Consider the following 23904-nt stretch of genomic DNA (forward strand, 5'->3'; position numbering starts at 1 on the left):
TAGAGTGTTTGGTCTAGTTTATAGCCTGCAGGGGGAAGGTGAAGGCCAGCACTGGCTTTTTGTTCTAGGACTTTTGGTATGGGAGCAGCTGCTGGACGTTTTGAAGGGATTTGGGATCTGTGAGAGTTAAAGACTAGGATGGTATATAGAGCTTGAGGGAAAGTGCATATCTCCAGGGAGTGTGAAGATGTTCAAAGGATGCAAGTTACATGTTGAGCCAGCAAGAGCGTTCTCAGATGACACATTCTCAGTTGTTTGTAAACAAGCTTTTTGCTGGATTTTTGCAATTCTTTCCCTAGGCTTTGAATGTGACTGTACACATAGCTGAGAAGGAATGTGCATAGATGGATACTGTGGTGTATAGTTTAAAAGCTGCAAGGAGAAGGGGTTACCCATCAACTGTTTCTTACCTGGCACAGGAATTCATCTTGCCCCTTGATTGTGGTGTGAATTGTTTCAAATAGAAGCTGAAGTTTAGTTGAATCCTATCCTTTCAGTCTTGCCTAGAGACCTTCAGGATCAGCTGCCTTAAAAAAAAAAGTCCTAGAACTAAAGAGACAGTGGTGGGCATCAGTTTTCTTATGCAGCATTAAAACTGCATGACTCACATTGGTGTTATGCTTTTTTATTTCAGCTGCACACACCTTTTTGTTTTTGCTTTCTCACTGAGTCCAGTTCCATAATCTGGAAACAAAAGAAGAGAAAGTTGCTGGGTTTCACATTCACTTAGAAGGATATCAACAACACCATGTGAACTAGGGCTATGAGCTTTCATTTCAAACTAAATGATCTATAACATTCTTTCTTTCAATCATGCAGAGCTCCCGATCCTAAGCTAGCTGTATCAAGTGTAAACATTGGTCATAAAACATGCCCACTTAGCAAGCTGTTGCTGTCTCCACATTTAAATTGCATCTTGGGAAAAGTAACACAGTTTTAACCTGGAGTTATGCACTTTCCTACTCAGCTGCAGGTACAATCAGATTCTTCTGCTCTTGCAGACCACAGCTTCAAAACTCAACTTGTCCAGCAATTGCTCCCATAATAAAGGTCCAAGAACAAAGAGTAAGCACTGCCCTTCACATTTCCCTTGCAAATTATAAAGTGCAGAACACATGGGTTTGTACACTCAGTTCAATGTACTCTCATGCACTTTCAGTCTCACAAGAGTCCAGTTTCTCAGGCCCCACAGAACAGGTCTAGAACAAGGAGGCCATGCTGGAATTGCATTTTCTTTTGCAGCCTATAAACTGCACACACAAAAATGAAACAATTCCTCTTCCTTCGCCGCTAGATGCAGGATCCCGATGTTCTGTCAGTCTCCAAGAGGCAGGATGCACAGCGGAGCTCTTCCACCAACGGCTCGCACACGACGGGGACCGCGCCAGCCAAGCGCTTGGCTTTTGCCGGGCACTGTCCGCGCTCATGGAAACAACCACACGATGGCTCTGCAGACTCGCAAAAGAAGGCCAAGCACCGGGCCCAGCTCCAAACCACCCCAAGGGCAGACAGGGGCAACTTGCAAACGGCCCTGCACTCAAATCAACCGTGTCAGGACAAAAAGATTTTCCTCATCTTCCCCTTCCAAGAGCACACTCTTCTTTACACCACACCTCTTTGGCCCAAACAAATCTTTTCCCTCTCGCAGATTCCACCCACCAACTTGAAACCATCTGGCAAAAACAGAGCTCAAAACAGTGCCAGCTGAGGAAGATCTTGCTGCCTACAATTTCAACTGCACCCCTCAAAGCAGCAGCACACACGCTGCTCTCGGCACTTTCCTTCTCAGCTCTACGCACCATCCTAAGCCTTGCCTCTCCCACACTCAGGATCCAAAGACAACGGCACCAGGGACTGCTCACACACTAAAGGCACCAGGACAAAAGGCTCACCAGCTTGGCCTTTGCATTCCCGCTGACAGCTCCACAGCTCTAACCCAGAGAGAGCTCTGCCTGTTGGGAAAAGCCTTTAAAATCCCTAAGAGCACCTGATGTGCACATGCAAACCTGCTTTCCTTGCCAAAGAGAGCAACTACAAGCCCATCTCCAAAGAAATGGCATCCCCTCCTCCAAAATACAACACATCCAGGTGTTGGAACCCAGAGTGCAGCGAATGTTTCTCTGCCTGTTCTGAGGGGTCCAACCCCCCAGGAAAACACTGTTTTTAACCTTCATCTATGGAGAAAGCTGCCAAGGCTTTGGGATGAATTAGAATCTACAAGGGTGTGAGTTAGCTGGTAGTATAATACATAGTTTGTCATAGGGTGAAAAATATAGTTTTGGGTTTATTAGTATGGTAAGTGGATGAAGAAAAAATGGAGGATCCCTGTCATTTTTCAAGTCTCCTTTTTCTTCTTCACCTACTCCATTTTCTGCCGTGTTGGTAGCACAGAATGATTGGTTAGGAAATGCCGCAGTACAGGAGTACATGAATATATAGTTCACTAGACATTGGTAGGAAAGCAAAAATAATGTATGTTCTTGGTGGCAATTGGGTGATTTATCTTTAAAAGGGCCTTGAATTTTCTGTATCGTGTCTTTTGGAGCCTTCTCTGCTTCATGCTATGCCTGGGTCATGTCGGCCGCATGTAAATTACTGATAAGATATAATAAACAATCTGAAGACCGAGAATTTCCAAAAGTCCCATTCGTCTCTTACTCCTGGCAAGGACTTTCAAAGGCTCCCCCATCCGGGGAGGACAAGTGGGGGTCGAGAACTGACACATCCAGGGACTGATCCACCTCCAGTATTGAATAGGTCCAACAATTGCCCCTACACAGAAGGGGCCAGGAGAGAAATGTCTTGCTGGACTATTCCTCCCCATGGTACCTTAACATCTGCTCCAGCAACACTGGCACTATGTCCTTGCCTTCCTAGAAAAAGGCACTCCAAGTCCCTTGGCCTTGTCTTGCCCACACAACCTTGCCTAGTTTTTCCTAACCTACCCTTGCTCTGCTTCCTTTGCCTACATCTGCCTTGCCTCGCACTACCTACAACTTGATGGCTTTGCTTTGTCCTGCCTACCACTCTTTCCCTTGCCTTCCATGCAGGCAAGGCGCTGCAAACCGAGTGCAGGCAATTGTGGGCAAGTCAAGGGAGAGGTAGGCAAGGCCAGAGCAGTGAGGGGAAAGCAAATGGAATGGTAGGCAAGAGAAGGCCCAGAAGTTAGAGGCAAGGCTGGCTGTAGGAAGCAAAGTCCACTGATGGGAAGGCCAGGCAGAAACAGGAAGGGCTCGGCAAGCCAAGGCCCTGGAGGAAAGCAGTAGGCAGGTCATGTGCTGGGCATGGCCGTGCAAAGGAATGCAAGGCTCCAGAGAGCTAGCAGGGCAAGGCAACTGTTGTGTTGCCAAGGCAAGGCCAGGCAAGGCAGGTGAGAAGTACATTCAAGGACTGCTGGTACACAAAAGTGGCCAGGACCAAGTGCTCTGTGTGGCCTTGATCCCGCGTGGGTCATCTCTCCTCTGTACCTAAAAGACTTGAGCTACCTGCTTTCCCTTGTATGCAAAAGAACTCTCATTCTGGTCCCCGAGCTCAAGGGCAAAATGTGAATTGCCCCTCCAAGGTTCAAGACATGCAAGGATTGCTCCCAGACAAAGGCTGCCCACAGAGATGAGTGTGGCAACATGCGTCCTCCCCTGGTCTTCCTCTCATGGGATCCTGAAACACCGGAGATGCTTGAGAGCTTTGAGACTCCTCGGAGGTGCAGAAAGGGCAGGGCAAGGCCCAGAAATGTCATTGAAAAGGGGTGTTGAATTCCAGGTGGGGGAGGGGTGAGCAAGGAAATGCAAGGCAAGGGAGGGGTTCAAGGGCAAGGCAAGGCAAGTGGTGGCTTGGCTTGGCGAGGCGAGGCAAGGCAATGAGGGTCCTAGAGGGAAAAGGAAAGATGAGGCCAGACCTAGACGAATGTGAAAGGAAGGCAGGTGGGGGATGGGTGAGCAAGTCAATGCGAGGCAGGGGAGAAAAGGCAGGTTGAGGGAAGGCTACAGAGGGGGCAGCAAGGAAATGCAAGGCATGGGGAAGCATGCGAGGAGTGGGTGCTGCCAGCCGGTGGGGATGGCAGGGGCGGGGCCACTGCAAGTAGCATGGTGGGGATGTGGAGGGGGTGTTAGTGTGCGGGAGGGGTGTGGGGGGGTGTGTGTGTGTGTGTGTGGAGTGCAGGGTAAGTGCAGGTGTGTGTGTGTGCATAGGGGGGTTTTGTGCCAGGTGCTGTGCCGGGGGGAGCCGTTCCACCGCAAGGAAGGTGTGGGAGTGAAAGGAGTAAGATAGATGTGTCTTTACAAAGAGACCGTGTGAATCCATCCTTAGACAAGGCTAGGAATTTACAGGGAGGGAAGTAACAGAAGAAAGTATTAGTTCTAGAAACTGTTCCTAATCAACAGAGACTTTTGCTCAGCCAAGGCCCTGCTAAATTCCTGAACCTAGAGCAAGGCAGCAAAGACTTCATAGCATTAGGAATAGTTTTGTTTTCTTCCTTTTTCATACCAAAAGGGGGGGCATACTGGAGGGGGGAATAGTGTAGGCAGTTCTGGAAGTCGGTAATTCCCGAGTACCTCAGCCAACGGGGAAAAGGAAGAGGGAGCTATGGCCAGGAACTTAGCATAAAAAGGGGGCTGTATCCCGCAGCCATTTGAGAGATCCCATGGGAAAAGCCCCATGGACTCTCCCTGGAGTCGAAGAATGTTACAGGACTCCTCTGTCTCCTTTTTGGTGGATGAAGAAACTTGGAAAACAACACTTCTGCCAGAACTCTCCAAGATCCCCCCTTTGCTCCCAGTGACTCCATCACTGCCCGGGAAGCTGTCTTTTCTACCAGAGGAGTTCAAGATATAGTTAAAAGTTGTGTAGCAGAGAAAAAAGGCAAGAATTGGTTTACAAGGGATGGAAAACAAGAGATACCAGAAGCTTTGGCCCTACCAATATTAAAACAACTTCGTGAAGAGAGTCCTTGCACTTCCTGAGGATTGGCAGAAGCCTTCCTCATGATGTATGTTGCTGTGGGTCTTTTTAGACTGGCAAAAGGAGCTGTTGAAGGTTGCTTGATCTGTGCTAAAGCAAACAGCCAAGTTACAAAGTAACTTGCCAGGGGAGGGAGGCCTTGGGCTGCATGACCCTTCCAAAGATGCCAGGTGGATTTTCCTGAGATGCCCCAAGTGGGAAGGCTTAATATCTTCTGGTATTTGTATGTCAGCTAGCAAGGTGGCCAGAAGCATTTCCAACTGCTTCAGCAATGACAGGATCAGTTCTTAAGGCATTTTTGGAACAAATCATTCCAAGATACAGCATTGTAGAAGCAATAGACTCAGATAGGGGAACTCATTTTACAGGAAAGATCCTTCAAGGACTTATGGCTTCTTTAGGAACACAATGGAACCTCCATAGGCCCTGGCACCCCCAGAGCTCAGCTCGGGTAGAAAACAATGAAGAGAGAAATAAACACCTTTTGAAGCTGGTAATAGAAACCAAGATGCCATGGGTAGGGCTTTGGACATTGGCTTTGGTGAGAATGAGGGCCCAACCCAGAAGAGAGATTCAGTTATCTCCCTTTCAATCGTCGTTTGCAATTACCCTGGTAAGTCTCAGCCTAGTGGGGGGGGGGGTAGAGGCAAGTGATGTATATTTAAAACCATCTGTGGCCAGGATACTGCTTCTTGTGAAACCCCTTCAAAAGGAAGCTCAGCTGGCACAAACCCTGCCTTTGGACTTTGCTGCTTGTAACATCCAACCAGGAGATTGAGTCGTAGTTAAGGGGTAGAAAGAAGCGCCAGTGGTGGTGAAATGGCATGGCCCATTCCAAGTGTCACTGACGACAGAAACAGCCGTCAAGTAAGCTGAACACAGGTGTTCACACCTGTCACACTTGGGTCAAGGTCTCTGAAGCCTCGGGGATTTGCACATCTCAGCTGGAGGAGAAGGCCGGGAGGCCGTGACTGACACTCTGCAGGAGTGGGCCGGAGCAGTAGCCAGTGCTTCGACATTGGTAGAAACCCCGCATGCCTACCCACAGACCATCTGCTGAAATAGTCTGTATGGGCATCCCTCCTCTAGAATCTCCACTCACTGGGGGGGTAATACTTGCTGGATTATTTTATGTTAAGTGGTTTCTGTGTCTTCAATTGCCACAGGTGGTGCAGAAGACAATGGGAAAATTATACTAGCTAATTCGATTACACTATTAAAATATTTTCCTTAATAATTCTACTTTGATATGGTCAGCTGAGTTTAGGCCAGGAGTGGGAGAATCAATTTGCAGCCTTAGGAGAAGAAGTAGCAAAAGTTTTTAACCTTAGCAATTGCTGGCTCTGTGGAGGGCCAGGAGGATCTGAAGAGTGGCCATAGGTGGCTAGCCCAGCTGAACCTAAGGGGTGGGTCAACACTCGATGTGAGGTCCATAATAGGATGGGATTTTGGGCCAAAGAAAGAAGTTCACGGCCACTTCATTCTTCTCCAACAGGCACTTATTGCCTAAACAGGATAGGGCGTGTCTATGTAGGAAAAGGTGTTTGTAATTGACTTTCCCTCTGGGTTTAAACAATTGGGCTTGGACCCCCAATTGCCCTCCTTACAATTGTTCCAAATATCAAGGCAAATGCAATCAAATACCTGTTCGGCTCACTAATGGTAGCTGTGTAAGGTGTTCTTACCACACTTACCAAAAATATTTGGAAGCCTATAAAGCAATGGGGAGGGGCAAGGGGTTTTTTTTGACCACCTATTTTTAAGCTGTCCACACAAAAATTCCACAAGTAGAAGACATGTTGTTTGTGATTATCAGTGGGAATGGCAACACTAGATTGGAACTCAAACCCTTTTAGTGAATTCTGCTCCAAATCCAACCAAGCAGCTTGCAGATGTAAATGTAGATGGGTACCCTGTGCGGGAGCTTGGAAATGCAAATACTGGGACCCTTATGGTGGGGCAACTATTGTTGGAGGACCCTTAGGCCCGGGAATCCTGCTGTATTTTGCCCCACCAATTGATGACCAAGGGTAGGAAGGCCCCTTTGCTAATGGAACACGGGCTTTGAAAGGACATTCTTGGATTTGTGGCCAACATGCTTAGCTCAGGTTGCCTCCAAACTGGTCAGGGATATGGTATATGGGGTATATTAGACTGTTGTTCTTTTTGCTACCACAAGTTCAGGGAAATCGCTTAGGAATCAAAATCTACAATGATTTAATTAGAGAAAAGCAGTCAACTGATGCAGCCCAAAACGGGGAAATGATGAATGGCCACCAGAATGAGTTATGCAACACGATGGACCAGCCACTTGGAATCCTAAGGAATTAATCCCAGATGCCTGGGAACCCACTTATCATTTGAATGGGACAATTAGGTTACAAGCTGTCGCACAAATAATTGCCAACCAGCCAGCCACAGCTCTTAACCTTCTTGCTGACCAACCCACTTAAATGAGGAAAGCAGTGCTTCAACATTGGATGGTATTAGATTCTGTTAGCAGAAGAAGGAGGAGTTTGTGGGAAATTAAATGACTCAAGCTGCTGTTTGCAAGCAGATGACAGTGGAAAAGTGGTCAAACAAATAACAAAGGAAATAACATCAGCTCATGGACCTGTCCAAAATGGAAAGGATGGGAACGGGACACGTTTTCATGGTTAACTGTCCAGCTATGGGCTAAATGAATACGATTTCTCCTCTTATATGCTATAGCAACTCTCATCTTTTTACCATGCGTGACACCATGCTGGCTGCAGCTCTTTCAGGAGGTGCTCAAGGGGATGCCGCTAGCAGCCATGCCTACCTGATCCAGAAATGACTACAAAAGGACAGAAAAGGATGTCACTGCAAATAATAGCAAAACCCAAGAAGACTCAAGAAGAAAAAATTAAATCCATGGTAATTAAGGTTTGTAAAGACAAATACAGATAAAATAAAAAGAGGCGGGATTAAAAGGAATGAGATGGATGAGTCTTTACAAAGAGACCGTGTGAATCGGCCTGTAGACAAGGCTAGGAACTTATGGGTAGTGAAGTAACAGAAGAAACTATTAGTTCTCTAGAACTGTTACTAATCATCAGAGACTGTTGATTAATCAAGGTCGTGTTAAATTCCTGAACCTAGAGCAAGGCAGCAAAGACTTAATAGAATTAGGAATAGTTTCTTTTTCTTCCTTTTCCATACCAGAAGGGGGGTGCATATTAGAGGGGGGCATAGAGTAGGCAGTTCCGGAAGTCTGTATCTCCCGAATACCTCAGCCAGTGGGGAAAAGGAAGAGGGTGCTGTGACCGGGAGCTTGGCATAAAAAGGGGGCTGCATCCGGCAACCCTTTGACAGACTCCATGGGAAAAGCCCCATGGACTCTCCCTGAAGTCGAAGAATGTTGCAGGACTCCTCTGTCTCCTTTTCGGACATAAACCTCAGGCATCGTGGATTAATTTTCCCTAGCGGCAGCGACCTGCCGTGTGGTCTCCGTGCTCCTCCCCAGCCCCCCGGGACGTGTAAAATAGTTGCCGGCGGCTCCCACCGCGCGTTGCAGACGGCTGCGCGGCCCCGGGGCTGCCCGCAGTGCTCCCCTGCCCCGCCAGGGCTGCCCGCGGGCTGCGGAGCCGCCTCGCCACCGGCGCGGCCAGGGCTGGGGCCCTTCTCGACAGGAGCCGAGGGGCTGCGGAGCGGGCGGCTGCCGGACGATCAGCTATTTTATGCCGCGCGGTGCTGCCGCCTCCATCTAGCTCTCCATCGCGCCGCCGCCCGCCGCCCGCCTGGCGCGCTCACGCTCGGCCGCGCTCGCCGCCCGCCCAGCCTCGCCGGAAGCTCTCCCGCCCGGGCTGTGCCCCGGCTCCGCCGGCAGCTCGGCAGGGCCCGGCCGCACGCGTGCTGCGTGGCTCGGAGCAGCCGCGTTGCGCCGCAGGCGACGGGGAAGGCGGGGCGGGCCGGCGCCATCGTGGTAGCGCGAGGAGAGGAGCGCCCGGGCGGGGCGGCGAGCGGCGCGGCGGTGAGCGCTTCTGCTTCCTGTCGCTCGGCGGCCGCCCACGGCAGGTGCCGTGTGACCCCGCGGAGCGGCGGGGCCGGCCGGGCGGTGCGCGGCGAGGCTTTCGGCCAGAGGCTGCTGGCACTGCCCGTGCCGGTGGAGAGAGCGGGGATCCGAGGCCGGCCTTCCCCGGGCGACGAGGGGAGGCCGCTTTTGCCGCGCTGCCCTCCGTGCAGCACGTGGCCGATCCTGGCGAACCCGGGGTCTCCGCAGCGGCGCGGGCGGGAGGGAGTGGGGAGCGCGCTCGGTGCCGTGCCGGCCGCTCCTGCCCAGCGCTGCGCTGCGCCGAGGCGTTTTCCCGCCTGTCCTGGGAAGGACATAAGGGACACCGTAGTTCGCACTTAGCTGTCAGTGGGAGCAACTTCCCTCCACTGGTGACCTCTTTTTCCGTCTTATTCAGCTACCTTGTAGTGGGTGCGATGGTGCTGAAGAAGGGTGGGGGCTTGGCACAGTTGCTGTCATAGGTGGTGCGAGAGCTCCACGCAAGGAGCTTTGAGTGGCATGTGTGAGGGTAGGAGGGTACGGCACCCATAGCTGAAGGCAAAAAAAGGTCAGGGCATGTCATCAGCCGCAGTCGTGCTAAGTTGTTCATCTTTGCAAACTGCTTGCCGAGTTGTTCCTTTCTTAGGTAATGGGGGTTTGTATCAACGAGAACTGCAAATGGTCAGTATTTGCAGAGAAGGTTACTTGGACTGTTGTTGAAGTGAGTGTAGCAGTTTCTATGGCATTCTGCAAAAAAGTGACAGGTCTCTCTGTGTTCCCCAATTCTTAACAAAAATTAAGTTAACAAACCCCTGAAAAGAGGTTTTACAAATCTTCAGCATTTTTTTCCTACTAGTACTGTAGAGACAACCATAGTCAAGCTTGTCTTTCCAAAAGTGAAGGTTACCCATTTTTGTCCAAGAGCATCAAGTGCTTTTGATCAGTGTTTGTGTGTCGGTGTCTCCTCCCCCCGCCATGTAGCCCTGGGAGAGGGGCCCTGAGGGGAGACACGGGGTTTCCCTGCCCCGGTCAGCCTCGTTCCCCATTGGTTGGTTTGTGTTTCCCTGCGCGGGCAGGGACCCTCGGGTCCCTGGATTGTGGGAATTCCTCGGCAGATCCCGGCCATGGGGCTGGGGAAATAAACATCTCTGAAACATCTATCAAGAATCGGTCCATATATATTTCTTTTCCACGGGACTCCTTGTTTGATATATGTGAGTTACAGCATCCCCACTGTAACAAATGGTGGAAGAATTGCCGTCAAGACACCGATCCCTAAGTACAGGAAATTCGTGAGTAAAAACCACTCTAGATCTCTCTCTTCTCACCTTGGTTTGGATATTCTCTCTGGACTATGGAAGAATCATGGGAAATGTGGCTCTCTGAGCCTCAGAAAAAAATGTATCTAGAAGTTAAAGGAATCCTTTGAGCAACAAAACAAGAAACTATTTGTTCCGGGAGATCTAGAACATTTTTTAACTGGCTTTTCAAAAATTTCCTCTATATTTCTCGAGACTTACTTTTTGATATTAATCCTCCTGAAAATCCTAGAGCTTGTCACGAGTGTTTTTGGCACGAGATCTTGTTGGAGATGAAGGATCAAACAGAACATGCATTAGTGATTGAACCCCTGCGTGGATCCATCGTGGTCAGTGAAGCTATTCAGGAGCATTTATATGGTCCCATTACCCCTAAAGCAAAGGATGGCCATAATCCCGTGGCCGAGGCTGCGCGGCCGCCATCCCAAGAGCGTGTGACTGCAGCCGTGCCAGTGGAGGTGCCTGCGCTACATGTGCCCGACCCCCTGGGGAGCGCGCGCCTTATCGCGGACCCCATCCCTGTCTCGGGGTCCCCGGCCACGCGACCGTGAGGGAGGGAGTGATGCCGCAGGTGCTGCAGGTGCCATGGGCCACAAGCATCCTGGAACCAGGGGTCGGTGTGGAAGCCCGCTCTGTGCATACGGCTCGGAGAGCCCTATGCAGGGAGAAGCGGCGGTTTCCACAGCGACACGAGAAGCCATGCAGCACCGAGCCGTAATGGGGCTGCACTCAAAAGCAGTGTGGAGTTGGTGGAGTGGAACTGCCCTCAGGGCGTGGGGCCAGCGGCGATGGCAACGAGGGGCCGCACAGAGCCCAGACATGCGCCAGAGCAGCGCTGCTCGGAGGGCATGCAGCAGCTGCAACGCGGGGGCCCGGCCGAGACGTCGGAGTCAGCGAGGCGGCGGCCATGCAGGACCAGCAGCCACGACAAACACGCAAGCATGTGATAGGAGAAGTTGTAGCCACAAAAGTTACAGGAACTGTGAAATGGTACAATGTGAAAAACAACTATGGATTTATAACACAAGATGATACAGGGGAAGATTTATTCATCCATAGAACTGCCATTAAAAGGAATAACCCTAAAAATTACCTGCAAAGTGTAGGAGATGGGGAAGTTATGCAATTTGATATAGAGCAAGGAAAGAAGGGTTTACAAGCAGCGAATGTTACTGGGTCTGGAGGTATTCCAGTCAAAGGCAGCCGTTATGCACAAAATTATAAACAATATCCATCCCAGCAACTTCCCTACCCACAGCCTAATTTCCCCTTTTACCCTATACCCAATATGAGCCCCTTCCTAAGTTTACCCCATCCCCAGTTTATTCCTAATCCTTTTTTCACCCCATGGCTTCCCTATACAATTCCCTTTCCCTACAACTCCTCTCCGATGCCGAGGGGGGGTATGAAAAAGGGGGAGGGAAGAAATTAAGCCCTCTTCTGCCTCAGTTTCCCCACAAAGCATGCCCAGAGAGTCATGTCTCCCTTCTGTCGGCCTTAAGATGTTCCGCAGAATCTGTTTGGACATTCAAAGACTCAGGAGGGTGGCTTGTTTTGTTTTGAAACTTTCCTTGTTGTTTTCAATGTTAAGTTTTACATCTCTTTTGTTAAAAATAAACAGGTGAAATGTTGGGGTCCCTCCCCCCACCATGTAGCCCTGGGAGAGGGGCCCTGAGAGGAGACACGGGGTTTCCTGAGCCCCTGGTCAGCCTCGCTCCTAGTTGGTTGTTCTGTGTTTCCCTGCGCAGGCAGGGACCCTCAGGTCCCTGGATTGTGGGAATTCCTCGGCAGAGCTCCGGCCATGCATGTCTGAAACATCTATCAAGAATCGGTCCATATATATTTCTTTTCCATGGGACTCCTGGTTTGATATATGCCTGTTAAAGTATCATCACTGTAACATTTGTGTGCATGCATTAGCCTTGTTCTTGTTCTTCCTTGGAGAACTTTTACAATACTCAGATGATCTGTGTAGGTTGCAGACTGCAGTGGTGAACTTCAAGGCTTCCAGCAGAAGGGAGATGCTGTCCACATTTTGGATTCTCCTTAATCTGAACCTTCAGTGTCCAAGGCTTCACTTTTCAAGCAGTTGGAAGAGCTCCAAATTAAGATATGAACAGGTCTTAATTGACCTTGTCACCGCCTCAGTTAGTCAAGTAATGCTGTGCATTGGATTTAATTGACTAGTGCAGCATGTTCTAAAAATATGTAGAGTATCTCCTCAATTACCCTCCCAGAAGGGTTTGAATGGAGAACAAGGAGTTCTGAAGGCAAATATTTGGTGTACGAGAAGTAGAATTTAGGAATTGATTGCAGAGCACTGCACGCACAAATGTCTAAGGAGAATCCATCTTTTGATGTCCCATCTATGCTTGTTCTCATTTGAAATCCTGCACATTCTGCAGGTTGGTTTTGTTAGGCTTGGGGCTGGGGAAGGGGCGGTGGTGGGGGAGGGGTGGGTGTTGTTTTTGTTTTTTTTTTTGTTTCCAGAATAGTGTACACAGAACTTGTGCCCAAAACCAGCAGTATGAAACAATGCAGGTATAAAAGAAGGTCACAGAAATGTCAGATAATATGAATCTGAAAGCGCTTCAGTATTTTACCCAGGAGTTTCACTCCAACAAGGTGATTTTCCTTCACAGAAATGTAGTGGCAGGCTTATGCCATACTAGAAGTGATGACCTTTCTCTGCCCCAAATTGACCAGCAAAATATTTTGGCTCTTGATTTAAACCCTGTAGGTACAAAAATGCTGTTAGCGAGGATTTTCTTGTTATTTTCTAAGTCCGTGAGAGACTTTTCTCTCTCACAGAAGAGGTGGCAGGGAATGTAAACAACCAAGCCACCTGCAACCTTGAAAAGTCTTCTTTATAGTATAGTAGAAAAATATTTTGACAATGGATGTTTTAGGATTTTAGCCAATCACCCCCAAGGGGTGGCTGGCCCTTTGTCCAATTAGGCTATGAAGAAAAAAGTCTATAAACGAGTTTGTAAAATAATTAAATAAATCAATCTTGCTGCACAACTCCTGCCTGCTGGCTCTTCTCCTCCTCCTCCTCCCTATGGCTGCGGGACACGGTGCTATACCGTAGGAACCAGGCCTGCGGTAATATTTGGTGCTGCCCGACGTGATCTGCACTCTCTGACGTGTCCTGCACACTGCGAGCCAAGCCGAATTGCTCTAGAGGTACGCTGCTCCCCTTTGCCCCCGGGACCGGGAGGTCCGACAGAACTGAGAAATGGCGAACAGCGGCTCACAAACCGAAGCTGCGATGCTGGTCTGGAAAGGTGTGTTTAGCATATTGCGCACCTCCATTCCTGAAAACTCAGTTCGGGAATTATTAGACTGGGCTACTTTAAAAGGGATTTCCATGGACAGAGATAGTGCCCTGGACTTTGCCTTATGGCAGGAACTCAGATGCACTGTCCGACAGGAGCTCCCGACTGGGGACTCAGCAGCGTTAGAATTATACAAAACCTGGCGTTCATTATTTTTCCTGCTGACAGACCTTGACTGTGATAGCAGGGCTGGCTCGCCTATCTCGGTGATGAGTGACGGAGGAATGTCCGAGGGGGGCCCCGTTGACTGGGTTTCCGGGGAAAATGATAATGGATTCAGAAAACCCCCCCCGGCTCCACAGGCAGAGCCTGCGCCGGCTCACCCTGCACAATCGCAGGACTCCACAGCCCCCAGGAACCCCGCGCCGCCAGAGGCGGGGGGGTCAGGGCAGCGAGATGGCGCACAGCCTGCCTTGCCGTTCGGCTGGGCAGCGGCCACGGCTTATCCAGGGCTGCAGATCAGCGGCTTAGCCACTTGGACGCCCAGAGAGGCTCCTAGCTCGGTTCCGTATGGACCTGGATCTAACTTCGTAGCCGGCGTAGCGCCGGGCGTGCCTGCACCGGGACTCCCTGGGTGTGGTCCGCTGCCCTCCCTGGCGCTGGACTGTTCTGCGCAGTCGCAGAACCGAGCCATCGACGTTTTAGTGCAGCATTTGCCTTTGCTGATGGAGCTGCCAAACCTATCCCGAAGGATGGAGGAACTCCTCACCCTGTTAGAGCGGCGAATGCCCGAACCAGCGCCGCCCGCGCCCCCCCCCCCCCGCCATCCGCGGGAGACGCGGCTCCGAGCCGAGAAACGTCGCGGCCGGCGGCGAACTCGGAAGCGGCGCAGCCGCGGGAAAACCCGGCAGCGGCGGCGGAGACGCGGCCAGAGACGGCGGCTGCGGAGCAGCGGGCAGGGGCAGCGGCACCCAGAGCGACCCCCGAGAACGGGCCGGCGGCGGCAGCGCCGGGCGCGGCTGGGGAGCGCGAAACGGCAGCGGCAGCGGCGACCGCGCCGAACGCAGCGGCTGTGCCAGAGGCGGCGGCGCCGAGAGCAGCCGTAGCCTCAGAGACGGCGACAGCAGTTCCAGTACCAGTTCGGTCGGGGCTGGCCGAGACGGCCTCCCGTACAGAAACTGGTGTAAAAACTGCCGCGCAGCCAGCTGCAGTCTGTCCTGTCTGTTCTGCCTCTAGCGAACTTAGCAAAGGTGCCCCTCCACGTAAATTTCTGCTCACTCCCAGAACCTCAAAGTTGCCTTTGCCTGATGATTCCTCGTCAGGCAGTGAGGCAGATGAGGTGCTGGCCCCAGGTCGTCAGGCGGCTGTAGCCGCGCGGCGAAGGAAAAGGCTGCGCCGGTCTCGCCCCTGGACCTTTCAGGACTGCACAGTAACAGTGCGTCCGACACATTATAATAGATTCTTAGAGTCTCTTAAGATGCAAACATTGGAGGAGGGTGACTGGAGGTCATTAGAAATCCTTGGAATGCCATATAAATCTGAGGATTCTGGGGGTAACCGGGGAGCTGTAACACTCCATCCTCCGGCTGTGCCAGAAGTTCAGGATGGTAGTGCTTCCCCTAAAGGGGAGATCCAAGCTTTCCCAGTGTATAAGGCTCTCCCAGATTCAGGGGAGCATGACAAGCATGAGGTAATTGCTTGGAAAGTTGCCCAGGACCTCCAATCCAAGGTGGCACAATATGGACTAGGTTCTGCTGAGGTTATGCAGATAATAAGGGTGATAAATACAGATTTGCTTTCTCCATTTGATATCAGACACTTAGGTCAAATTCTATTTCAACCTGTACAATTTACAGTTTTTGAGAAAACCTGGAGAAAGCTGGCCGGCAAGACTGCATTAGCAAATATGCAGCTCCCTGCTGCTGATCCTAGACAGACAGCAGGAGTGGATGCTTTGATGGGGACTGGTCCCTTCTCTGATCCCAGTCTACAGGGTAACTTGTCCTCTAGCATCCTGCAGCAAGCTCAACAGGTCGGCATGGCTGCCCTGTTGAAAACCATAGAGATGTCTGCGCCCAGAAAGCGATATACTGAAATAGTTCAAGGCAAATCGGAGTCATTCCTCTCTTTTGTAGAGAAAGTTGCTGCTTCTCTCGAGAAGCAGGTTGAGGATGACGGGTTAAGACAGATGTTGTTAAGGCAGTTAGTGAGGGATAACGCAAACGAGGAGTGCAGAAAAATCATAGATGCCTTACCAGGGGACCCTGAGGTAACAGACATGGTCGAAGCCTGTGCTAAGGTGGGATCCGGGAACCAGAAAAGGTCTGCCTTGGCTGCGTTCCTGCAGCCTGTTCACGCATCTTCTGGTTGTGAACCAAAGCCACTAAAACAGGTGAAGAAACGAAAGCGGCCTAAGCCGAGCCAAAAAGAAAACACACCGATCCCCCAGTGCAAGAGGTGTGGCAGGCCAGGCCATTGCACGGGCTACTGTAGATCCCGGACTCATGCCGATGGTCGGCCTTTGTCGGGAAACTTCCGCCGGGGTGCAAGGAGGGGGAATTGCTCTCCGATGCAGTCGCTCCCCCAGAGAGTGGCACAGGTACAGGCACAGGCCTACCCAGCCACCCTAGAGACGGCACCCAGGGATCAGACAGCACCCACAGATCAGACGGGTTTGACGTCCACACCGCAGCCGCAGTCGTCTTAGACTCTAGCGGTATTTATAAGGTTCCCTTGGATGCATATGGACCCTTAGCCCAGGGATCCAGTGCAATGCTGGTGGGAAAACCTGACGTTGCCCATCAAGGAATCTTAGTGCACTCAGGAGTTATTGATTCTGACTTTAAAGGTCAGATTTGCGCTATGGTCTCCACGCAAAACCCCCCTGTCACTATTCCTGAAAAGACCTGCCTTGCTAAATTAGTGCCTTTCAAGTCTTGTGTCCCCAGGGTAGAACAAACTCAGGAAGATAACGGCAGTGGATCTACGGGACCTCCGCAGGCCTTCTGGACTGCAGACATCTCTGACCAAAGGCCACAGATGACATGTACCCTGGTCCTGCCAAGCGCCCAACCACCCCGGATTCAGCTTCGAGGTTTGATTGATACGGGTGCTGATGTAACTATTATCTCCTTCTCTGCATGGCCTCCCTCATGGCCTTTAGCCCCGGTGGGATCGGCCATCGCAGGATTAGGAGGAACCACACAGAGCTATTTAAGCGAACGGCCTGTGGTGGTGAAGGACTCAGAGGGGCACACAGCTACAATTAGGCCTTATGTTGCTACCACTTCCTGTAACCTTTGGGGACGGGATGTGTTGGCAGCTTGGGGCGTACGGATTGGGACAAATTTTTAGCAGGGGTCACTGTGTGTAAGAGCGCACAGTATCCGACAATGCCTTTGAGGAGGTTCATTAACACACCAATCTGAGTCAGACTCTGCTCAGTTAGTTGAACTAAGGGCTGTTACCATGGCTTTTCAGCGATTCTCACAGGAACCTTTGAATTTGGTTACTGACTCTGCTTATGTAGCAGATATCACCCAATGCTTAGATTGTTCCCTTCTGAAGGAGGTGAACAATGCGGCTCTGTTTTCACTGTTGCAAACCTTGTGGTCTGCAATTCAGGCTCGAGTGCATCCGTATTACATTCTGCACATTCGAAGCCACACCAATTTACCAGGTTTTCTAACAGAAGGCAATGCCAGGGCTGACATGCTGGCCAACCCTGCATGGGTAGGGCCTCAGCCTGACAGAATTGCACAAGCCAAGGCATCGCACGGTTTCTTCCATCAAAGTGCACATACCCTGCAGAAGCAGTTTCATTTAACGCCAACCAAGGCGCGCGACATTGTCAGCGCTTGTGCTGTCATGGACTCGCTGCGCCTTTGCCAGAGGGGGTAAACCCCAGAGGGCTAAAAGCCTTGCAGATTTGGCAAACGGATGTAACTCACATCCCAGAATTTGGTTGGCTGAAATATGTGCACGTGTCTATTGACACTTTCTCCTCGGCTATGTGGGCTACTGCTCACACTGGAGAGAAGGGCCGTGATGTCATTGCCCATTGGAAATTGGCTTTCTCAGTCCTGGGCGTGCCAGCTTCTGTGAAAACCGATAATGGTCCTGCCTACGCCTCGGAGAAGATGCGGCAGTTTTTACACCTATGGGGTGTAGACCATACCTTTGGTATCCCACATTCTCCTACTGGCCAAGCCATTGTTGAACGTGCTCATGGTACCTTGAAGCGTGTTTTGGGCAAGCAGAAAAGGGGAACGCATGGAGAAACCCCACAGAGCCGACTAGCAAAAGCTTTATATACAATTAATCACCTTACAGTACCACAAAATTCAAATAATCCTGTTATTCTGAATCATTTTTTCTCATTGCAGTCTGCAGGCGACAGACAACTGCCCCGGGCAAAAGTCTGGGTGCGGAATTTACTCACTAACCAGTGGGAAGGCCCTCATGAGCTTATCGTTTGGGGTCGTGGGTATGCTTGCGTTTCCACAGATACTGGGGTACGGTGGCTACCTTCAAAATGCGTTCGCCCTGACCTGCGGCACCACAGGCAGAACAGGCAACCTCCAAATGATGACCAGAACGCCAATCGTCCAAATGGCAACCAGAATGTAGAGCATCAGCCTAATGACTCTTCTGATGATGACCAGGATGTCAACCATCAGGCAGATGGTCCTTCTACAAGCAGAGACGGAACTTTAAATTTCTTGTTATGGAGTCAGATGGTTAAAGCCTTAAGGACATATTTAGAATTAATAACTGATGTAGATTTCTATTTAGGATTAATAGTAGAGTTTGTTATCTTATAAAACAAAAAGGGGGAATTGTAGATACAAAAATGCTGCTAGCAAGGATTTTCTTGTTATTTTCTAAGTCCGTGAGAGACTTTTCTCTCTCACAGAAGAGGTGGCAGGGAATGTAAACAACCAAGCCACCTGCAACCTTGAAAAGTCTTCTTTATGGTATAGTAGAAAAATATTTTGACAATGGATGTTTTAGGATTTTAGCCAATCACCCCCAAGGGGTGGCTGGCCCTTTGTCCAATTAGGCTATGAAGAAAAAAGTCTATAAACGAGTTTGTAAAATAATTAAATAAATCAATCTTGCTGCACAACTCCTGCCTGCTGGCTCTTCTCCTCCTCCTCCTCCCTATGGCTGCGGGACACGATGCTATACCATAGGAACCAGGCCTGCGGTAATAGCTCCGTGCACTGCTCCTGTTCATGTCCTCCTCCTCTCTCCAGAACGGTGGCAACCGCAGAGCTCCCAGGCAATCCCAAGGCCAGTGCCTTCCATGGCTTGTTGGACACGCGCATGGCTGATGGCCCTGTTGTTCCCAGGGAAGCTGCAGAGTGCCAGAGGGGGCCATGAAGTTGCTGAGGGCACTGGAGCACCTCCCTTGTGGGGAAAGGCTGAGCAAGTTGGGGCTGTTGAGGCTGGAGAAGAGAAGCTTGTGTGGAGAGCTCAGAGCCCCTTCCCAGTGTGTGAGGGGGCTACAGGGAAGCGGGAGAGCGACTCTTCCTCGGGAGCTGTAGGGACAGGACAAGGAGTAATGGGATGAAAATGAAAGAGACTTGGAATAGATTTGATGATGGGAAGAAGTTCTTTACTGCCAGGGTGGTGGTCCCTGGCACGGGCTGTGCAGAGAGGCTGAGGACGCCCCATCCCTGGGAACATCCAAGGCCAGGCTGGACAAGCTCCGCAGCAACCTGCTCAGCTGGGAGGTTGTTCAGCTTGGAAGCAGATGATCTTGAGGGTCACTTCCAAGCCAAACCATTCAAGGATTGGATCACTCTATGATCCCCATGTCCCACCATGGAGTGGCCCTGAAACTTCTGCGACATCACAGACTGTTCCAGATGGAACATGCAGGACCTGGAAACGAACACAGTGGACAATGCACCCGCTGCCAGTGGTCAGTTCTCACTCGCTCTTCGCTACATCTGTCGGTGCTGAGCTGTTCCCGCTGCCTGGACTTCTCCTGCCTGCACTGAAGCACCAATCGCAGCAGGATGTCCACTCCTGTCCCAGCCAAGGTACAGTGCCATTCCAGGGAGGTGGACACACCCTGAGCGAGTGGGTGGACTGCAGCCCTGTGGGGATGGGGTGGGACAGGGAGCCCACTGAGAGCTTGTGCTCCCTGATGCAGCGTGCCAGAGACACCGTAGAGGACATGGAAGTGGCCATGGTGGTGGATAGGGAAGAAATGATGGAGGTGGATGTGGAAGAGTCTATTGAGGATATGGAGGTGGATGTGGAGGACGTCATCGAGAATATGGAGGTTGATGTGGAGGATGAAATTGAGGACATGGACGTTGATGTGGAGGACAACATCGAGGACATGGACATTGATGTGAAGGACAACATCAAGGATGCGGAGGTCAATGAGAAAGAGAAGGAGCAGCCCATGATCCTGCGATGAAAATGGACCCTCCAGCAGCCGGACAGGCAGATGTTGGCCATGCCCTGCCCACAGGCAGAGTGGGTCCCCTGCCGCCAGGCTGGGGCTGGGCTGGCCGGCCCCGCTCAGGAACACACCAGCCCTATGCCAGTGCTTGGGGCCCAGCTCCCAGCCCCAGCCAGGCTCAGTGCTCAGGGGAGTCCTGCTCTGCCAGCGTGTGCCAGCCTGGGGACACAGGCAACAGCCCGCAGTGACCATGCTGCTTCCTTTTTACCAGGACTGACAGAGACTATGGCCACAGCTCTGTAAATACGTTCTGGATGTTAGCAAATAGTAAAGGCTAGAAAACAAGGGATACTGCTCAAGCCAAATGATCTCTAAAAAAAGGAATCGGGATGTATTGTTATGGACGTATTGTGATGTTGACTTTTCACATGTTACTTAATGTGAGATAAACTTCACCTGGATTCTGTAATGTAATACATGACATCGAATGTATATTGTTTATGTCGTCAATTAAGAAAAGATAGGCAGAGAATGTCTTCACTCTCCTTGTGTATCCTATAAGAGAAGAAGAAAACCAGAAACCAGAGAGAAGAATTCATGGAGAGAGCAGAGACATAGTGGAGCCAAGGAGGAAGATAAGGCTGATGGGATGATACATAGAAAAGCCGAAGAATTTATGAATCATGCATGACTGTAATGAATATGCAATAAGAGATGTACTTTTAAAGACGATCTTTTGGATGTAGAGGTGTGCCTTTGGCTCTCTGCCAAAGCACCCGGCCGTAATACCCTTTTTGCTATTGTCTCCTAATTGTCCCTTTTTTTTTTTTTTTTTTTTTTTTTTTTTTAATTTTTACAAAGAGTGAACCTCGTTTTTCACAGTGACTCCGGTTCAGCCCCGGAGCGGAGCGGCCCGTGCTGCCCCGGGGCGCGCGGGGCTCGGCCGTGGGGCGCGCGGGGGGGAACGGACACACGGGCACCGGACACACGGACACGCGGACAAACGCTCCCAGCGCCTCAGCGGCAGCAGCGGCAGCAGCAGCAGCAGCGGCAGCAGCGGCAGCAGCGCAAAAGCAGCGAGTCCACGAACCCTCTGCGTCCCTTCTCCTGCTCCTCCTCTCCCTCTCCCAGTGTCTCGCACCCTCTCCCGCTCTCCCTTTCGTCCCCCAACCCCCCCTCCCGCGGCCTCCCTCTCCCCAGGCCCGGCCGGGCCATGCCCCCGGCCCGCCCCCGGCCCCGGGCGGGGCTGCCCCCTCCCCGCCCCCGGCCGTCCCGCCGCGGTCCCGCCTCCGCCCGGCTCTCGCCGTCCTGGCTGTGGCGCTGCTGGGCGGGCATCAGTGCCTGGCTCCTGGGCAGCATCGCCAGCCCCTGGCTCCGGCTGGCCCGACCCCTACCCCGGCCCCGGTCCCGGTCCCGGTCCCGGCCTCGGCTCCTCCCGGGGCCCGCCGGGGACACAGGCGGCGCGGCCGCTCCCGCCGCCTCCGCAGCGTCTTCCCCGCTCCGAGCTCCGCCGCTCTTGAGCGCGGCCGCCGGCCCCGAGCCGCCGGTGGCCCTTCCAAAAGAGCCCCCATGTGGGGATGGCCGGCCCGGGGCGGTTGAGCGGCGCTCGGGGGCCGTTCCTGGCCCCGGGCCGAGCGCTGACGGCCGCGTCTCGCCGGCAGGGAATGCGCTGCAGGGCCTGAAGGAGCCGTACCGGCTGGGTTCGCTGCTGGGGCGCGGCGGCTTCGGCAGCGTCTTCGCGGCCACGCGGCTCTCGGACGGCGCCCCGGTGAGTGGCGGGGCCGGCGGCGGGCGCAGGAGGCGGGGGGCAAAGGAGGAGGAGAAGGAGCATGGGGCTCGGCACGGCGGGCGGCGAGCTCAGCCCGCTGCTCCCCTTGCCTTGCAGGTGGCCATCAAACGGGTGCCGCGGAACCGCATCGGCCATTGGGGCGAGCTGGTGAGTGAGCGAGGGGCAGCGGGAGAAGCCGGGGCGCGACGGGCGGGGATGAGCCGAGGCCCGGCAGGGTGGAAGCCGCCAGAACGCCTCGAGGGAGAGCGGCCGTGGGGCCAGCGGAGGGCGCCGAGCGTCCCCGGCTGGCTGAGGACTTCCCGAGGTCTGGCACGGCATCAGCCCCGCTGACGGCATCGTGCTCCTCCCGCAGCCCGACGGCACCAGCGCACCACTCGAGGTCGTGCTGCTGCACAAGGTGTCCACCGGCTTCCCTGGCATCGTCCAGCTCCTCGAGTGGCTTGAGCTCCCCAACAACGTGGTGCTGGTGCTGGAGCGTCCGGAGCGGTCCCAGGACCTCCTTCATTTCATTCGGGCACGGGGCTTCCTGTGCGAGGAGGTGGCGCGGCACCTGTTCCGCCAGGTGCTGGAGGCCGTGCGGCACTGCACCAGCTGCGGGGTCCTGCACCGGGACATCAAACCAGAGAACATCCTGGTTGACCTGGCCACCGGGCAGGCCAAACTCATTGACTTTGGCTGTGGCACCTACCTGCAAGCTGCAGCCTACACCAGCTTTGCAGGTGAGCCCACGCAGGGGGAGGCTCCTGGTGGCAGCGTCTCGCGGTCCAACATCTCGCAGCCGAACCTGGCTGTGGCAGCAGGGATTCTCCCTTTTGCTGCCTGTTCTGGCAGTCTGAGTCTTCAGCCAAGTTGCTTGTGAGCTGGGGTGGCTGGGGGGCCATCTTCCAGCCCTGCTGGCAGCCTTCGCCAGCCCCTCTGCCCAGGACTGGTGCTGGGGCAGCCAGCATGACAAAAACACGCGGGGTGGGCGTAGCAGAGAAGGGGGGTCCAGAACCTGTGCAGCAGCTGGTTTGGTGTGCAGGCAAGAAAGGGCTTGGACTGCTCCGCTCGCCTTGTTTGCCTTGGCTTAAGAACGTTTTCTGGGGCAGTGCAGGCAGGGAGGACAAAGGCATGGGTTTTCCCCAGCATGGAGTGGGTTTTCCCCTTGCATGGAATGCTGGGGTCTTTTTCAGGGCTTCCGCTGCCCTCTTGCAACACCAGTGGTTTCTTTTCCAACCCCCAGTTTGTACACAAGTCACAGGTGCTGGCGAGAGGGCAGCGGGTCACACCGCGTGCCGCTGCTGCGGCCCCCGCATGCCCAGGGATGCTGGGGCGAGGCTCTGGGAGCAGGCAGCGTCCCCCTGAAGAACTCCATCTCTATTCCATAGGAACACCGTCCTACAGCCCCCCGGAATGGACCCTGTTAGGCTGGTACCACGGCGAGGCAGCGACCGTCTGGTCCCTGGGCATCGTGCTGCACCAGATGGTCTGCGGGGAGCACCCTTTCAGGAGGGGCTGGCACAGCACCTGGGGCCGGCTCTCGCTCCCACGACGGCTCTCTCCAGGTGGATCCTCGTCTCTGCAGCACAGGGGGAATAGCAGTGCTGGGAGGCAGCAGCGGGCTCAGGAGCATCCCGCACTGGCAGCTGCTGAGGAGGTGGCAATGTCCTGCTCTCCTGCTCTCCTCCAAAAGAAAGAATTGATGGCAAAGTTTAGGCACAGCCCTGAGCACACGCAGCATGGCCTGGCCATGGCAAGAGTGGGGCAAAGCGGACAGGAGCCTTCTGCAACTGACTGGCGCTTTCTGCTTTCTCTCCGCAGAGTGCCAGAATCTCATCCAACGATGTTTATCTGTGCTCTCCTCGGAAAGGCCCTCATTAGAAGACCTGTTGTGTGATCCTTGGATGCATGATATCCATGTGCCATAGGAGAAGGGAGAGAGCCACACGCACGCTTTGACCCAGGGAGCCGGTAAGTTCCAGCTGCACACGCGCCTTGGCAGGAAGCAGCAAAGAAGGGCAGAGATTTTGTCCTGCCTGAATCGCTGCGCAGGGCTCCTCAGCTGGGCACGCGCAGCCCTGCTGCTGGAGCTGAGCTGCTCTTCCCAGCACTGGTGGCCCCCATGCCAGCTGCTTTTGCTTGTTCTGCTT

General features: G+C 52.8%; 1 protein-coding gene across 1 annotated transcript; it reads left to right on the forward strand.

Annotated features, from left to right (window-relative positions):
• The first annotated feature begins 20669 nt into the window (after positions 1-20669).
• Positions 20670-23635, forward strand: LOC138102364 (serine/threonine-protein kinase pim-1-like). The gene is made up of 6 exons (XM_069000054.1): positions 20670-20679; positions 21648-21754; positions 21872-21922; positions 22128-22494; positions 23143-23255; positions 23576-23635. The coding sequence occupies exons 1-6, from the start codon at positions 20670-20672 to the stop codon at positions 23633-23635; spliced, it is 708 nt and encodes a 235-aa protein (XP_068856155.1).
• Positions 23636-23904: the final 269 nt, after the last annotated feature.

This window comes from Aphelocoma coerulescens, unplaced genomic scaffold, assembly GCF_041296385.1.
Source record: "Aphelocoma coerulescens isolate FSJ_1873_10779 unplaced genomic scaffold, UR_Acoe_1.0 HiC_scaffold_73, whole genome shotgun sequence".
Taxonomy (NCBI): domain Eukaryota; kingdom Metazoa; phylum Chordata; class Aves; order Passeriformes; family Corvidae; genus Aphelocoma; species Aphelocoma coerulescens.

Excerpts from the sequence above, each read along its gene's own strand:
- LOC138102364 (XM_069000054.1), top strand. Across the intron at positions 21,755-21,871 it reads GGCTCTCGGACGGCGCCCCG|GTGGCCATCAAACGGGTGCC; the intron begins GTGAGTGGCGGG and ends CTTGCCTTGCAG. Across the intron at positions 22,495-23,142 it reads AGCCTACACCAGCTTTGCAG|GAACACCGTCCTACAGCCCC; the intron begins GTGAGCCCACGC and ends TCTATTCCATAG.